General features: G+C 40.5%; 1 protein-coding gene across 3 annotated transcripts in view; it reads left to right on the forward strand.

The window, feature by feature from the left end:
* The first annotated feature begins 5,852 nt into the window (after positions 1-5,852).
* Positions 5,853-18,993, forward strand: part of dscamb (Down syndrome cell adhesion molecule b) — a 126,320-nt gene continuing 113,179 nt past the window's right edge. Inside the window, exon 1 of one of the 3 annotated variants that reach the window (XM_044354780.1) lies at positions 5,853-6,684. In XM_044354780.1, the coding sequence (XP_044210715.1) occupies positions 6,642-6,684 (43 nt within the window). In that variant the 5' untranslated portion in view covers positions 5,853-6,641. The remainder of the gene's footprint in view (positions 6,685-18,993) is intronic. The other 2 variants (XM_044354778.1, XM_044354779.1) reach the window with 2 other exon arrangements.

Consider the following 18,993-nt stretch of genomic DNA (forward strand, 5'->3'; position numbering starts at 1 on the left):
GCGGAGCAAATACAATCATATCCATAAATTGTACATCTGATAGAATACTGATACACATAATACACGTTAAATTGCTCCAAAAGTCTTTAATCTAAATCAGTGATAGATGCAGTCTTTTTCCTTGGATTCATAAATATATTTTAAGAGAAGTCTCCCTAATATTTTTGTATATTGAGTTTACTCTCTTACAGACATCAGCAGTCTTTACTTTAGAGTGATTTAACAATTCAGACAACACAGTTCTCACATCCATGTGTAGGATCGATTAAAATAATGCAACTTCTACTACTGCTGCTATGGCTGCTACAACAACTCTGATTAATATCTTTTTAATCTTATTTGATCATCCATGATGAAGTTGGCAGTAAAACAAAGGGCACCAAGCACAGATCCCATGCCGTTATGAGTTTTACAGTATGAGGAGTCACGACCCTGGGTGTTCAATGTTCATGAATTGTCTCATATGTGCTCCACTTCCTTCCTTGTATCCATGCTCAGACATGGTAACACATACAAACTCACACACACACACATGCATGGCCACACAGCAGGGCTAAGAACGTCTGCAGCAGCCTACGGCCCTCATTGTCACATTCACTTACCACGGTTTAGGCATCATACTGGGGGGCTAAAATGAACTACACCCTCCTCCTCCCTCTACCCACACAGTAAACTCTAAACCACCAAAAATCAAGCTCATATTCAAAACATTTCTGCAAAGAGAAACTGAATTACGTTACTTCATGTTTCTTCATGCTCATATCATGTTAGCGTGTATCTTGTTAACTGTGCAGGAATAAGATCAGTGCATGTAAAACAGAAAGATTTTATGTGGAAGCTGAAATCTGTTATTATAACTGATGAAGATGGTCAACATTTAGCATTGTAGTAGAAAAGTATGGAGAATATCAATGTACAGATTCACCACACTCCACCAAACAGATGGATGTAATAATGAGATATGAATAAAAAAGCATTATGGGTTTCAGATTTACATTCTGTATGTAATTGAAAATAATGTACATTATAAAGCCTCACCAAGGACATTCATATTGCTTTTGCAGTTAGAAAACATGTGTGCCTCTTCTGCATGCCTGAATATAATCTAATAGGAGTCACCACTGAATACCTCAACCCCGCTGGTCACAAGGTCAACGCTCTTGTCTTCAGAGTGAAAATTCAAGGTATTGTCTTTCACATTGCAAGTAGTCTGTTCAGTTGTACAGCTGTCCTCCTGGTGTAAATGATAAATACCAGCACCTGTTTTCTATGAGTATGGGAGAACCAGTGTGCTGCTATGGGAAACATTTGATATGTATCACTACGGTCAGTTAAATTTGATCTTTGTATCGCCAAATATGACAAATGAGCTTTCTCTTTCTCTACATTTGTGTGTTGGAGATTATATTATAGCACAGTGCGTGTGGTATTACTGGAAAAGCTTCTCTCAGAGTTGTATATTTCTCAATACAGAAAAAGAGGAATTTATTTTCTAATTATGGTTTTTAAGGTGAAATGGCAATTAAACCCCCCTAATCAAATGTTAGACACTGGGATCAAATGGCCCATATTCTTGATATTTCTCAACCTATGATGTCACAACATTGCCCTGATGAGTGCGAGAGAAACTGTCACACACACCTGCTGTCATTTGGTCGTTATAAGGTCATTTCGTCATTAACAGTGTTGATGTTACTCTGTGTTTGTTTGCTGTCAAACACACATTGTGAAACGGTGCTTATACCGGGCAACTCCCACATATGGAGTGTGTGTACAGTGGTGTGAGTGTGTATATACTGTACACACCCTACAGCAGGGGTTCTCAAACTTTTTGGGGCCAGGGACCCCTTACAGGGGAGAAATTTTTCCAAGGAACCCCTCATAATTGTAACACTTCACATTGTAGCATATGCTTACTACCATTTTTACTCTTACATGCGATTGGAACTATTTGTATTCTAAAATCTTTCAACCTAAATACTTCAGATCTGTTTCAATTTGAATCATGTTAATACCACTTATATACTTTTAAACAGAGGGTCACTTTATTCAAATTTCATTTGGACTTGACAGCATTCATACTCACCTGTTGTCCTCCCAGGCACCTCCTTGCAGAACAGAGAGTCCTCCAAAATGTTCCCTTCCCATGGATGGTGAAAGAAAACAATCAACTGAACCACCCTGGCAACGTCTGTTGATTTGTCCAACTGAATAGAAAATTGCTCACAGGAACACAATCTATCCAGTAGCTGTGACTGAATTTCAACTGAGAGTTCTTCAGTTCTCCTCCTCACGGTGTCATTTTAGAGCAGAACAGCTTTCAGTATATTAGCTGCCTCTGTCCAAAGCATAACTAGACTAAGCATAACACATTTCAAACGGTGCTGGAAGTATGGGTTCTAGTACAATTGTGTGTGGCTTCTTACTTTTAGCAATCCATTGAGCCATCAAACAAGAAGACTTCTGTGCTTTCTCTGAAGTTGTGGCCAGGTTCACCATCCGTGTTTTCTGGCGGGCGTATTCCTTGCTCTTTTGATGGAAAAATTCTTTTTTTTTGCCCCCATGTTCCGGGTGCTTTGAAATCAGATGTCACTTGGGCTTGGCTGGCTCCATGGCTTTGTTCACTAGCACCAGCGTTGCCAGATGGGAAATGTTAAAGTATTGTACCAGAGGCTTAAAATGATCGTATTTTGAGGAAAGTCATCGTACGTGAGTCATAACCAAGAGAACAAATAGGCATAAATGTGTAATTTCATAAAACACATTTGCTGAGACGAACGACTTTTTGACACCACCTACAAATCTAGCCATATTGTTTGAAAATAATTTGAAAATTTGTTGACGTAGTAATATGATGCATGGAAGGTGTTAGTCTTTCAGAACTCATCAAATAAAAATGTCCCAACATCGAAAACAAAAGCATAGCTCTTCAATAAATTAAGGGCTATAATAGTAAACTATAACAACATGAGTTGTAGCCTCTTCAGCATCTACATAGAAATTAAATAAATAACATACCCACCATATCAGCTCAACTTCCACATAGCCCACCGTTCTGCAATCTTCACATAGGTTACTCTATGTGTCCAGACTGGCAGGAAAGACGTCACGTGGGAAGAGATGCGTAAACACAGATGTAGGACCCATATTTTACTATCCTGATCATGTTGGGAAATGAACTGAAATGAGATATCCTAGACTGACTACAACTAATACTAAGTGTCACAAAATGATCAAATGATCGTACATTACAGGATTTTTGGCATTATTGATTGTACATTGGGCAAAAGTATCGTACAAATATAATAATTATCTGGCAACACTGGCTAGCACTTGAAGACACATGACGCATGACCCATCGCTGTTCTCAATAAAACCAAACTTGATATAACTGTGGTCATATTTTTTCAATTCAGCTAGTTTGGGCTTAGTGTCACTTGATGTCGTGGACTGACTCAAATATTTCTCCATGTTGCCAGCTAGCTAGTTGGCTAATAAACCGAGCTAAGCAGCAGAAGGAAACGGTTCATTGCACCCTGAGTGAAGTGAGTGATTGATGACAGATTGACGTGATGTGTCACAGTCACATCTGAGTTTCTATTGGCCCAATGCTAAAGTGGATGGGAGTAATGGACACAGTGTTGGTTACGTACCATAATCCCAGTTTCTATGAGTATAGGTGTACTTGTTTTATTGCACAGCTTGGTGTAAGTAACTTATAGCAAATTATTTACCTCCTGGCTATGGGGTCTGCAGGCCCCACTGTGAGAACCACTGCTCTGCAGTACGTAGCCCCCCCCCCCCCCGCAAGTTACCCTGTGTGCTGGGGTGAAAAGAGCAGTCGAAACCAAGCTTGATTGTTCCATCTGTGTGTTAGTGTTGGTTTTCACATCCCACACAAACAAGTATAACCTTTTGATTTGCATTTCTTTATTTATTACATTTCCTTTTTTACATTTTTTTAATTTCAGCTTCTCATGAAATCCTGTTTACTGAGCTAGATTATAGTAATGCCTCATTTCCTCTAAAATGTCAGATGGCACCCTCTAATTCCACGGATCCCCTCTCCCGATCCCTTGAACCCACAGCCAAATCTTTCTTCTTCTGTCTTTGAGTTTTATTTGTCTTTCCAGGCTATTAATGTCACCTTCAGTGTCAAAAAAAAAATCTTCTACCATTTAACACTGCTGAGGGCTGAAGAAGGGAAAAGTACATGTATTACTGGTCTGGTTGGTTACCTGCAGGGCATGAATATACTTTGTGGCATCATACACCCTTTTTTGAACAAGACACTTAACTTTCTCTTTACCCTTGTGAAATTGCTTAGTGGTGAGTCTTGTGAGGAAAAAACTCCCATAAATGTTTAGTCACGTGGTATTGCATCCTTGGTCTTCAGTGATCATATCCCTACAGCCTGTCACTCCTAATGAACTTACTTGCTCGTCCATGCCAAAAATCCAGTGCTGAAACACTAGGACAGTGCTCCTAATCCACTTTAAATGACAGGCAGGATCTCTGACCCACTGCCCTGATTCGCCTGTGCTTTCTTCTCAGCGCTACAGGGACTTCAACTTGTTTGGGTTTATCTTACAGCTTAGGACATAGAGTAAACACTAGGTAAGTAAACATGTAAAACGAGCCCTTAATTTTTGGTGTGACAGTGGTTCAAAATTAGGAAATCTGTGATGAAAAAACAATTTAATTTGGGCCGCTGCTGAATAGATCAAACAGAAGTCCAAAAAAGAGGGAACCGTACCGTTTTTAAGGCAAGCTAGAACAGTGTGCTCTGGTACAGACTTCAGTACGTGCAGAACAGTGCACTGGAATGAGCACTGTAAGAGAGGCCGTTAGACAAGTGGACACAGACTGCAGACAAACATATATTATACTGCACTTAGAACCAGGAAAAGGTCAAATCCTGCTACAAAATTGTGCCTCCATCATTCTCAAATGAACACACAGAGATTAGACTAATTAGCTCTTTTAGACAAACACACTCACCATAAATAAAATGACAGACAGTGCTGTGTATCTGTTCACAGGAGTATTTATTATTTTCCTTTGTACACATTCAAAATTGTAAAGACTCTCTCGTCAGCCCTGATATAAGGACAGAAAAATGAGTATCCTGCGGTAAATAAACAGGATTTCACTTTCAGTATATTCTGTCATGTGGAATAGAGAATGAGATGCAGACTGCCCTGCTGGTTATATCACATTCAGTGTAGCCCTGCTCTGTGGACAGGCCCACAGGCTTCCACAGCCTACTATAGCTACACCCTTGACTTCAAGGCAGGCATTAAAATGGAGGGGTGGTGGTGTTGCTGGATTATGGGGTTTGAGGGAGGCGGTGTGTGTGTGTGTGTGTGTGTGTGTGTGTGTGTGTGTGTGTGTGTGCCTTTGGGGTGGGGGATGCTTTAGTTTAACCCTGTATTTTCTGCAACCACTGCCACTTTTCTTTCTATTTTCTTGTTGCAGAATTCTTAAACCACTTTAATCAATTTAAAAGTGTTATTCAATTAAGCACTTTTATTATTTTTCCTCCTTAATGCACAAAATATGCGTCATTGGATATCCTTGTATAATTTCATTCCTAAAGGGAACTCCTCTCTGTCCTTATCCATATGAGAAACACCCTTATTGAGTAAATTAAGGACAAATCTGACATGTAACTCCGTATGCTGAGTGCACCTGCACGCCCGCAGACAGCGCTTTCTGTTTGTGCCGGTACATCGCCGTGCGTAAAAACGTTATGCTCGGTGGCTCAGTGCGTCAGGTGCAGCTCATTTCCTTAATGCAAATGCCCCACACACGCACTGCGCGCTCTCACACTCACCTCCAGTAGTACCTTGCCCTCAGGATCGACCGGTATCCGCCTCTGCTCCTTTAAGGCAATGAGGAATTAAAGCGTCTGCAGGGGCAGGGGAGAGGGTTATTCTGTGTAATGCTCAGAGAGTCAGTGTGGTGCGATTAGAGAGCGGCAGCGGGGAAGATGCGCTTGCTCGCCTCTTGCTGGACGCACAGAGGCGATGAAGATGATCTGACTTTGGAGTCTCTGATAAAAACCTGTTTTCATTCTTATTCTACCACCCTCTCCCCCTTGTTTGCTTCTTTGCTATTTTACTTGTTTTAATTTTCTAACATTTTTATTTTTTCCCCCCAAGGATGATCCGTCAGTCAGTTTATTTAGGATATCGGAGCTTCTGACATTTTTGTTTTTTTTATTTAAAGATTTAGTTTAGCCAGTTTTGGCATTCATTTTTGTTTCAGGATTCGCTCGTACCCGGCTCTGACTCAGCATCACACACACCTGGGGTTCACCCCTTCAGCATCCTTTTGAATAACAGGGAGAAGCAGCAAGACGCGGAGCAGAGGAGGAGAGTCTGAGCACAGCTCTCCCCAAGACAATCACTGAGGCTCATTTATGTTCCAAGCGCAAAGAGAGGGCTCAGAAAAAACACATCAGAGTGAAACGGAAAAAGTAGGAAGGAGATATTAAAAGTAGAGACTTGGACCGGCTTGCTTCAAGACAGTGGCAAATGTTTAACCTTACCCCAAGCGCACAGGAGAGAAACCCAGGGAGGCACCGGTCGGAGGAAGAAGAGAAAGCATAGCTTGGGGGGGATTGAACGGAGCAGGGCATGTGGATATTGGCTTTTATCTTTTTCCAGAGCATCTTGAATGGTAAGTTTCGGCTCGTCTTTTTTTTTTTTTTTTTTTTTTTTTATATATATATATATTAGTGCTCATTCCCTGATGCAGAAGGCAAATCACTGGTAGACAGCTAAGTGACTGGAGAGGGAGGATGGAGGTCACCTGTGACCCACATGAAATGGATTTTATATGGTTGTCAAAAGGCTGACACCCTTGATAGAGGGAGAGAGACAGGGCGAGGCATGAATTACCTTTTAAATCCTTCAAGCTCTCCTACAAACCAGCAGACACATCTCTGGCCTCCAGATATATATCCTGAGCTAGATGAAATAAAACATACAATTTATGTTTGTTTCTCCCTTTATTTAATTGATTAATTGGATATGTTTGGTTAGATGTAATTTTATAAGTTTTAATTGTGCTCATTCGCATCCAGTGAATGTGATTTGTTTGTTTTTATTTGATGCTTGATGATACTTATTCTGTCACAACCTTGTTCCACTGTGGCCCTTAGTAATAAGTGACGTATTTGATATAATGGACATTTGGTTTAACCCTTTCCCCCTCCCCCCCAGTGAGCATATTTTTCAAGTTCAAAGTGGCCTAAATTAATGTAATACATGACAAGGGTCAAATCATACACATATATATGAGACAGTAATTCCAATTTTCATTTTAAACACATTTGAAATAAAATATTCAAATATATTTATGGCTCTATCAGAATGTATTTTTGAACACAGCTTTACATTATTTACCTTGAAATGCAGTTTGTAGGAAGAAATTAGCACCATATTGTGTATGTTAATAATTAAAAAACAACAAAGTGCAACGTTGTGGATGAGACACATTCCACCGAGGTCACATTTTTCAGGAAATGCAAAGGTAGTTCAAAATACACACACACACACACACACAAAATGTGAAATACATTTTCCATTCAAATAGTTGAAAGCCTCATTCTACATTCAAATACTGTATTCAAAACCCGGATTTGGATGTGTGTCTTGTCTGTGTTTTCTTGCACACATGTGTGTTTGCGTGAGTGCATGTGCACCAGTGCACACATGCATGCGGCTGAGGTTGTGCACGCATATTCGTGTGCTCATATAGTGTATCTATAATCAATAGCAGAAAATTGATACAGTTTATTGCATTCACTTATTGGCCAGAGCCCCTTCTACAGGGAGGGATTATGGCTGACTGGGTGTGTACGAAAACAGGGGGAAGAAAAAGGGAGAGTCGTTGAAGGAGAGGGAGGAGGAAAGAAAATGGAAACATGTCTGTGAGAAAATATATCGGGGTGAGAAGATGGGGATTGTTCACATATTTAAACAACATCAAACCCGCAGTTGGCTGCGTTTGTATCACAGGGTCAAGAAAAGCTGAATTCACAAAGCAAAAATTTGGGGAAGTGGGGATTTACAGGTATGAATACATTTCAACCACATCGAGGGGCAGCGATGTGATACGGTGTGTCCCCGAAATGGATTTTCCCTTCTGGCCGGGATGATAAAATAAGGCTTCGAAATGGATTTTTGTTTCTGTGTCATGTCTTTTTCAGTGCTGAGGCAACCCTCAGTCGGTAGCGTTTATTGACATTGACTCCATGTAAAATGGTATCTCCCTCAGTCCAGCTTGTGCAGAAACTCATAAAGGAACAATAAGGAATCCTCATTAATCATAATCATCTGACTCTGACATTAGATCAACTGCTATGCAAGACTGTGTCCGTTTATTGCATAAGGGATTATTGAGGAGGCCTGTGGCAAACAATTGATAGGGATTAAGCAGTAGACGGCGTTGAGTGCAGACATTACACTTTTTGTGTCAGTCATTTGCAGTGCAATCGTTTTTTTTTCTTTTTTCTTTTTTTAAAGAACGGGTTTTTGCTGTTTGCGTTGTCATTTTATTTGATTTCTCCGTCGCTGTACAGGAGCCTTGCTATATGACTTTGTCCTCTGTGGATGGATGTTTTGTTGATTATCATGAAAATGAGGTGTTCATCGGCTGAGCAGGCGTTGTCAGAATGAATGAATGACCTTGTAGATAGAAGCCAGCACAGCGATTGGATTCCAGACAGTTCTTGCTGTTTCAGAGTTAGGCCTATCACATGCTCACTGGCCTGTCTCTATGGTAACCTCCTTAATGGGTGTCAGGGGCTGAGTCCGAAAACGTTCACTCATTCACTATACGGGGTATTCTATGTAGAAAACTATATAGTGTGTTGTTGTCTGGTGGCAAAAAAAGATATCAGACATTCAAGTCTTGAGCATGAGGGTTGTTGGTTAGTGTCTTATGCTTGTTTACTACTTTCTGCATTGCATTGTGGGATCATTTTTGTCCATTGTATAGGGTGAAATAATTCATCCAAGACGACTCCGCAGCACTACAAAATGGCAGACCCTCTCACTATATAGTGGACTGTATGAGGTGACCTGGAAGTACTTGTTGAGGAGCTAATAACATCCTGTCACATCAGCGCATCCATAAGTGATAAGTGGCATACAGGTGGCTGCCTAGTTTTTCTTTTTCCTCACTGCATTGTGTTAATTTCACTGCACTTATATCAGCTCAGTGAACATAGCAACCGATTAAAAAAACACCCATGTTTGCTAAAAATGTCAAATTTGAATCACGTTCAAGTCCTGTCAAAAGGAAGCAAAATCACAGTCTGATAGATCATTCTTCTGTCATGTTCCAGACATTCAAAACATATTCAAAAATGTTTAATCTGTTCAACAGGCACATGTATTTCTTGTATTCTATCTAAGATCTTATGCTTTTGCTGTTTTCTGTCTATCAAAGTACAATCTATAAATTCAGTCATCAGTACAGGATAGGAAACATATTAAATATCTCTCCCTGAAAGCTGCCTCTAGGCAAAACCACAGCAAGCTAAACTGGCCTATTCAAATTTTCATTGCAAAGATATAACGAGAGAAGGCTCCTCGCACAGTCCCCGTGAAGACTGCGATGATTTGTAGACATGCACACATGACTTAACCTGATACTCGCGACTTAAAAGGACTTAATCTTGTATGTGTTCAATAAATGAGCATTTACACAAAGGTCAGGGGATCACGCAATCAAATTTTGATCTCAATTAGCTCTGACCTTTCTTGGAGTAAAAGCAGATCCACTTCGGAATAAGGAGGCTCCTCCAGAGCATCTAACCCAGTGTAGCTTACAGTACAGAAAATAGCTGCCAACATCAGTTAGCCTACCAATTTTACATGACCTCACATTATTAGCAACCTGAAACAGTGGATGAAAATGCTATGGGGACTGGAGTGGATAGATAGATTGAACTTGGCTGCGAGTGGAAAAGGGGGAACCGGAGTTTGCATGGTAATAAATCTACATGAAGGCAATGAAGGCAGTGCACTGATGAGAGCCACATTTGTTGGAAGGGTGAGGTGCTCCTCAAGTGTGTGTAAAGTCGTGTGTAGCGTCCAAAGATCAGTGGCCTCCCAATTGGCCAAAGTGGCCCTGCACAGACTTCATAAAGGAAAGAAGTGAAATCTGACTGGCTTTATATCTGCGCTCACAGCCATCAGTCTGTTTACTAATTACCAATTAGGGTTTGGTTGCAGAAGCGGTATCACAGCTCATGAAATTAAATTACACCTTGAAAACATGTAGCATACGGTCAAGTGATAGATCATCTTGTGCAGTATTACTCTGATATAAATATCTAATGGGCTAAATTAAGTTTACAAACCCACTTAACTCTTGCTCACTTGTGTGAGTTATAAGAGGGTTTGTTGGGTTACATTCTGAACTCTGTGTGTGATTGCAGTTGAAAGGGCTGCTAATGTTGGGTAATGGATACCCTGATGTGTGATCATAATAGATATCCCCTAGTTCATACATCCTAGCTGTATAATGAGGGCTACTCTACTGTACCGTACCTCCTCGAGCATGTTTAGCTCTCTAATTAGGAGCCAGCTTTGGCGACTAGTGTGTGTGTGTGTGTGTGTGTGTGTGTATGTGCGCTGCATTTCACGCAATGTAAAATCTAATTACCGATCACACTGTGTCTGTCTGGATTCCACTGAATCAGAGGTGTAATTGCGCAAGCCCACGTGTAAATGTCTCTTGCATTAAAATGTTAACGATATCATTTAGCATCTGCAGGGAAGAGCAGAAAAGCCCTCAGCACCCAGATGTAGGTGTTTGATCATGCGTGCAAAGTGAGGTTGTAGTACATCTGGCGGGGGTTTCCCTCTCAGACGGGTTCTCAGTAGAGAGGATGTTTTTAATTCACTCAGCACCTGTCAAAGTGACATGTCATATTACTGTGCTGCACTGCACAGGTACTGTAGTGGAGGAGTTGGTGTAAAAGCTTTATCTGACAGTTTAAAACAGGCTAAGTCAAGAAAGAGGCACATTTGCTCTCATGTGCAAAAGTGCTTCTATCTCGATTTAGTTTCAAAGAAAAGAATTCAAGAAGAAGGGTGTAGAAATTTAGAAAAAAAAGCCATCCTAAGACGTGAGCGATCTTTCTGCAAAACCCTCCATCAACTTAGTCTTGTAATGCCAAGATTTCCAGCCTGGTGCTGATACACTGCAGAAAAATAACAGACTAACCTGGTTTGCAAAACTTTCTTGATTTACTTTCAAAAACTAATTTGTGCTTTATACTTCTTGGTTTTTCCACTTGCTATGAACCAAAGACTGTTTTTACTGAAAAATGTCATTTCTTTATTATTGGTGGATTGAACAGCACATTGCTTGTCTCCCATGGAAACCAACTCAAACACTTGAGTTATCTTTATCATAATCCAAAACACTGCAACACAAAGGTTGGTCTTGCTAGGTGGAAGGTGAATGCAGGCCAAATCACCTGCACCTAAACTGCAGGAGCAGCAGTAAACTAACCATCAGAGATATGACCAACATACACAGAATGTAAGAGGCTGTTAAATGTAGCTAATGGACAAGTAAACTAATATGATGGTCTTTTGTGGTAACATTTGAAGTGTTGATAAATTCACTTCAAAGTTCATGTCATTCACTTTATTTTGTCTACATTCTGAACAATAAATGAATATTTTAGGTTGTAATGCTGCATGAGCTTTTGTGCTGACAACATATAAAGTGGTCTACAGTGTATACAAGTCACAATAACATTTAATACAATAATATAATAACATTTTGATATTTCCTTTCTGTCCTGTTTACCTCATATTAACCCTGTCTCCTAGAAATGATGTTTTTATATCCAGAAGGGCTGAATAATATATCATGACATACATTTATATACCATTATAGAAATGCAATGGAACTTAGATTACCTTTTTTATTAACCAAGTCAAAATTTTTTTATACTGAACGTATCTGTAACCTGACATATTTCATTTTTTCCTGCAACAATATCCACTTATAGTAACTAAATTGTGATTTCTAGTTATTTTTAGGTGCTCATATCACTTGGTTAGTAGAGAAAGATAGTGGTCTTAGTTAAATATTGGAGACAGGGCTCCTGCTCAGTATGTCAGTTGTACATCTGTGCACTAATATCCAGACAAATCTGTATAAATATATATTTACCCCACAATTACTATAATATTGTCTGAAATTTCAATTTCTGGATAGACTTTTCTAACAGTACACAAGTGTCTGCAGTAAAAGCAGTGAACCCTCTGCTGAGTGAGTGTGCTGCACACTGTGCACTAGGCCCATAGTCTTTGTAGTGAGTGCCCCAACAGAGCTTTTGTTCATTGTAGAAGACAGGTGGCGGAGGTGTGATGAGTTTGCTATCCATCACCCACCAAGACAAACATTCATGCTGGACCTCATAAATACTGCCTCTTAATCCAGTCCTCCACATAGCAGAGCCAGGCTTTGAACTCAACACACTCTGAGGCCCAAGGCTGAATTGATCCCCGCGACTGGCCTGGGCATGATGCATGTGCCTGATGTATTGTGGCTCACTAACATGTCTACCATTCTGTCTCTTTCTCTCCCTTGCTGCCTTTGAGCTTGGCTTTCTCCTCTCATATTTCATGGACTTCTCCTGTAGATGCTAACCCTTTTTATAAAAAATAGTCGCGCCCCATGTCTCTTTGACCTCTTTGCAGTCTTCCACCTGTCGTATCTTTGCTGTAGATTTCTGTGTCTCAGTCTGATTTTATTCAAGACTGCATATCCAGGGGATATTTCACCCGTGTGTCTGATGCTCCACAGTCCGAATATTAAAGTAGGCTAAGGGATAACGGAGGAGGCAAAGCTGGATAGACAGAGTGACAGAAAGACAAATGGGTCCAGCTTGGTTTCTCGACACTGCTCTTTATTTTTAAACCTGGCACACATACTAAGATTTAAGACCAAGTTAGTGGCGGTTATTTTTAGCCGGCCATTTTTAAAGCGATGTCATCTTGTTGGAGTTGAGGTAAGGTGTGAGAGTGTGTGTGCATGTGTGTGTTAGAGATGTCTATAGTGGGTGCTTTATTGTGTGTGTTGCTGATGTTGATGTGCATGTGCAAGTACCTATATGTGCTTCTTGTGTGCATCGTGTGTACTTGCCTGTATGTGTGTGTGTTTAACCGGGGAGCTGGGTGGGTGGGTTAGGGCGTGACATGAAGTGCAGCCACAGGAGTCTGATTTATGTCCTTCCAGCCACTCATCGATCCCCCGGCCTGGTGTGAGACTGAGTGCATTGTCAATAATCTTAGCACTTTGTGGTATTCCTAGAATTCCCAGACCTCCTCTGCTCAGACCAAGGTGTGATGCTGCAGTAAGCCATCTTGTCCAAGATCAAATAAGAGGGCACAGGGCCTGGCAGCAGTGCATTTGATTGTAGGGTAGTCTAGCAGTGAATAGATCATTTTGCAGTGGAAGCACTGTTGTTGGATATGGAGAATTGGATGTATTGTTTGCACAAAGGGACGTAATTTGGACAGAGCCCTGCATGGGTCCCTAGAAGCATGTAGCTGTTTACAGGTTGCTAAGTGTCCCCATAGACTGTTGCCAGGATGAGGTCTATTATGTGTTGCTCTGTGTCTCTCTATCTAGACCATCCATCCCCACAAGTGATTATGCTAATTAGTGTTTGATCAGATGATTAAATTAAAACTCGATTCATCCAAAGTACTAAATGCTCAGAATACATTTGTGTCTGCTTGGCTGCCTGGCTTCACACGGCACGAGTCCCCCGGTGCTGCTGCCACTGGAGGAAAGGATGACCGGAGAGGAGAGGAGAGGAGAGGAGAGGATAAGAGGGGAAGAATAGTGCAAAACAATCTCTCCTTTTTTAAGGCAGTGGCACATAGAGAAAGAGAGTTGTAATAAAACAAGCTGGAGGGGGAGGCTGAGGGAGAGAGGAGGAGCAGAGATGGAGAGAAACGAGGCAAAGGAGAAAATAAGGATGTGTGTGTGTGTGTGTGTACGGTGGGGGCGGGGTAGAGGGGGAGTACTGAAAGGAGCCGTGCTGTGGTCCCCTAAGTGTTGAATAAACATGCTTGGTTTAGGGAAATGGCTGCGATAAATGTTTAATATGATAAGTCCATAAAGACGGTCAAATGAGTCTGGAGTATTAAAATGAGCATGGCACGCAGCAGCAGTAGCAGCAGCTTTAAAGGAGGAGGAGAAGGAGGGGGGAGGTGGGGGGGGGGTGGTTGATAATGGCAGGCAGAGCTAACAGGATGAGGGCAGCCAGCTGCTGTGACATCAACATTAACACACTCCACCAGCTGCTGGTCACAGACGTTTCTTGGGCTAAACAGGGACAGTGGAACATCTTCAAAGGCCCACCATGGCCTGATAATGACATTATTACCTGTATGATATTAGTAACAAGCGCAGCATATTTATGTAGCACTTTTCAAAATCAACTTCAAAAGTGCTGCAAAAAAGGTAGAAAAAAACAACAACAATCAGCTGGAGTGAAGGGAAGACTTGCAGTAGTGGCGCAATTCAAGCCAATAGCTCGTTAAAAAGAAAATACAAAAGGAAAAATTGAATGCAAGAAAAAGAAAATAGGGATTTACAGCACATACAACAAGCAGCATTATACGTATTAGCAAAATTACTGGGAAAAGATCATAAAGATTCAAGTAGAAAAGCGAACACGAGTTTAGAATTAAATCTAATAGCAACCCGGTCTCCTACAAACACATTCACAGCACATGTACAGTTTACTGAATTATGCTTTTAATCAGCATAATGAATTTATAATAACCTTTTTGATGGACAAATTCACAAAATGTTGATATAACGTATTTCATTTATTTTTCATACTTGCTCCTACAGTACAATATCCGCTCATAGCAACTAAGGCATAATATATAAAAAAACAACTTCATGCTTATGTTTTGGCACTCGCTGCACAAGGTTAAGATTAGGGAGATATTGTTTATGGTCTTGGTTCAATACAGAAAAAGTCCACTTGACGCACGCAGCAGGATGTATTTACTTCATTAATAATTAGAGTGAGAGAGATTAATCCAGTCGATTAATTGATTAGTCAATCAACAGAAAAATAATCGCCAACTATTTTGATAATGGATTAATTATTTTCAGTCATTTTATAAGAAAAAAAAAAGACCAAATTCTCGGGTTGCAGCTTCTTAAATGTAAATATTTTCTTGTTTCTTCAGTCCTCTATGATAGTAAACTGAATATCTTTGGGTAGTGGATTATTGGTCAGAACAAAACAAGACATCTTAAGTTGCATCATGGGCTTTAGGAAACAGCAACTGACAGTTTTCTTTATTTTCTGACATTTTATAGTCCAAACAACTGATCAATTCATTGAGAAAATTAAAGTCATTCATTTAAATTGAGGGATGAAATTCAGCATGTGGTCACTAATTGAGCTGAGTCACCACCTCATAATTTACAGTTAAGAGAGTTAGTTTTGTCACCATTTCAGAAAAGTGCATAACAGTTTCAGGTGAAACAAGTGAAATAAGATCCTCAAGGGTCAAAGGCCATCAGTGTCAGGTCGTTCTTTTCATGTTGCAACTCGTGTACAATGAAGCTTCTCTGGACAGTAAAACCTCCACTGACATTGTGTGTTACCTTAGCTGGCATGCAGGTGGACAGCGGTCATGTTAACCCACCATCAACAGCAACTCCTTTGAGGGCCCTTAACCTTAATGTTTGGTGACATAATAAGGTTGGTTGTCCACTATGTGCCATATCTGCTTGACTAACTGAGGTAAGGCTTCTGCCAACAGCAATCTGCACAATGAGAACGCTGCTGCTTAATCGTGTTATCAAGAGAGACGGTGTATGCTGACCATTAGATTAGTTTCGAAGCGATTCGATTACATCCACTCAAGTCTCAATCAGACATGTTTGAGTATCATAGTAAATTACAAAGAGGATCTCAAAGGATAGAAGTTTCTGAGGCTCACCGTTCATAGTGATGATGCACCAACTGAACTTTGCTCATCATCAAAAATATGACTAAAGCTAAAGTTGAATCGTAGCCTAAATGCAGCAGTGCTTTATTTGGTGCATAAACATGTTTTGACATATGTGTAGTTGTCAAGAGAGATGTTAAATCATTAACAGGCGGTAGATATATTTGTTGAAAAGGGTTTTTTTCTGCGTGTGTGAGAGAGAGCCAATTGTAAACCTGGATATCATTATTAAATATTTAACAAATCTCTATTCATGATTATCGGATTATATTTCTGTTCACCTCTGCTCATGTTCAACAATATCCCACATGAATGTATTGGTTGGTTTGGTTTAATACTGGGTATTTTCTTTTAGAAAAATCATATTGAAATGTATGAAAGTTGTATTTCCTTACAGTTTTCTATTTGAAAACTCAAACCAAAACCAGTTATGAAATATAATTTTAGACTTTAATTAGGCAACAAACTTAATATCACATATGCAGTTTGGTACACTTCCATTTAATTATTAAATGTGATTTTTAAGAATATAGTCCTACACTACCGCACTCAAGTGTCAGTGTGATACCTCCTGGCAAACTACCATGCTGCAACTCAGTAGACTGAATAAACCATAAAATATATTTATAAATATATTCACACAAGCCTAATCCACTGTCACATGGATTAGCATTAGCTTTCTATAAATACAGTTTTTATTCTTGTTAATTAGGTTGAGAAGCGGCAGCAACACAGTACTGCTCTCCCCAGTTTCTTGGTAAAATTAGAAAATGATTTTAATTAACGGGTAAGATTGCAGGTGTTGAAATTCAAAATAATCTGAATCAAGTTTAATTGGAAAGGCTGCGATACAGTAGATCAGAACAATTTTCTAGATTCACATGGTGACAGCCAACTCAGACAGACAGTCAACCTGTGCATCACTTTTTATGTAGTCTTTGTTTTATTTACTTTATTACAGACATGGATTTCCCTCCACTTGTTACATCACAGAGCAATATTAGATTTATACTAGCAGTAGTTTTTATTCATCATCAGCAGCAGCAGAGGGAGCTGCTATAGTTTGCTACAGTATAATCCCTCATCAGATCCTCTCTCATGCACTCATCATCATCAGCAGCAGCAGCATAATTTAGATATCAATGTCTTTATCGTTCAGATTTGCTAACTGAGAAACAGTCCAGGGTCTCTGGCTTCCCTTGATGAGACAGGCAGCCACTCTGGCCCATTTAAGACATGAAAATAGACCGGGGAGGAGGAGGCTCATCTGCTGTGGGGGCCTCGTTTTAGCGTTGCCCGCCCCTCCTAGACATCAGAGGACAGATCTGTCGGTGTGGATCAGCAGCTTGCATACAGCCAACCCTTTCTACTGTCACAGCACTGCTTAATATTCATGAGAGCAAATTGGAAGACAGTCATTTAACTTCCGTGCATGGTGTATTGCCTCTGGGCAGATCAGATCAGTGGGAATGCTTATTCACACTGGACTGCCTGGCCCCGACTGGTTGTTATCTGCCTGTCTCAGGACTTCTAGCTACTTTACGTTATTTTCAGGTTCAAGATCTTGTATGTATGGTTAAATTTACTTTGGTGAAGCATGATTTCCAACATTTTTAATCAGATTAAACAAAAAAGACCTGTACTGATTTTTAAAAAAAAATTGGGTCAAAGCTGCTGTGTAAATTCAGCCAGTGAATACAGCTTGATCACATGCTTTAGTACAGCATGCATCATACCAGTGCTGCTATCCATAAATCCACAGAGTGGAAACAGGAATTTGTTAAGGTGGAAAATTGCTCTTTGGCTACTGTGAGTCTTGAATGTCAGCGAGCCAGGTATGATCTCCACGTCCCAGGCAGACTTGCCCTGAGGGCACAGAGCAGAGAGCTGCTTTAATTACCCAGGGTTCCTGCTGTCACATTGTCACTGTGAAGCACCCGGTGCCACGCTGCCGTGCCGTGCTGAGTCCCCCTGCCGTAGCGGCGATGACAACTCAGACAATGGCTCTACTCGCTCAACAGATGCAACACGAGTGCCCTCTGAAATATGGGAAGCTGAATCAATCCCACTGTCTCTCTGATTCTCTCTTTGCCTCTCCTTGTTTGCTCTCTGCTGTTCTCTTTTCTTCCATGTCAGAGAGTGTTCATGAAAAGAGCCAGCAGCTGCATGAAAGGAGAGAATATGTATCCACACAACTATGAAATAAGATTTAATAGGTTGTCACCAGCTTCCCATGTGGCACTGGGACCATTCACATAACACTGCAGGTACATGAGAGGATGAAAATCACTGCACCTCTATGTGACTTTTACATGCTTTGATCAGGTGTCCGATCAGCCGTTACCCTAAAAATAGATGAGCTGTGAATTCAAGATTAGAAATGTGGCAACTTCTTCCTTTTAGTGATTCAGCAAAGAGCCAGTTAGTGAATTCAGTTACCTGCTGTTTGCTCCCAGCGTCATTGATTGCACGTTTACTTAAATGAAGCGCCCCAGCGGCTCTGAAAGCACATGTCATGGTTGGTTACACCCTGTCAACTGATCAGCTCTATTGTGTGAAGGATCACAGTCCTGTGATGATACCAAACCATAGCTGTTGTTTGTTATATTGTACAGTCACTCTGTGGGAACATTACGGCTGCTGCTTCCCCAATTCACATTTTAAATATTAAATCATCAGAGAGTAAATACAGTGAAGAGCAGTTCAATACAGTAAACATAAATCATGAATACCTAGCAGTTACAGTATTACAGTACTGTACAGTTATGTAACGCAGCAGGCAGTTCAGATTATGTAAAACTTGAGGTTGCATTGCTGATGAGCCTGATTGTTGTCTGAGAAAAAGAGTGCTAGCATCAACTAAAGTCAGATATATTTATGGCTTTCACATGCTAAAATATCAAGTTTGAAATGACACATTTAATCTAAGACCCCGTAGCTTCAAGCCATGTCATGTTCATTAGTG

Source organism: Thunnus albacares, chromosome 6 (genome assembly GCF_914725855.1).
Source record: "Thunnus albacares chromosome 6, fThuAlb1.1, whole genome shotgun sequence".
Taxonomy (NCBI): Eukaryota; Metazoa; Chordata; class Actinopteri; order Scombriformes; family Scombridae; genus Thunnus; species Thunnus albacares.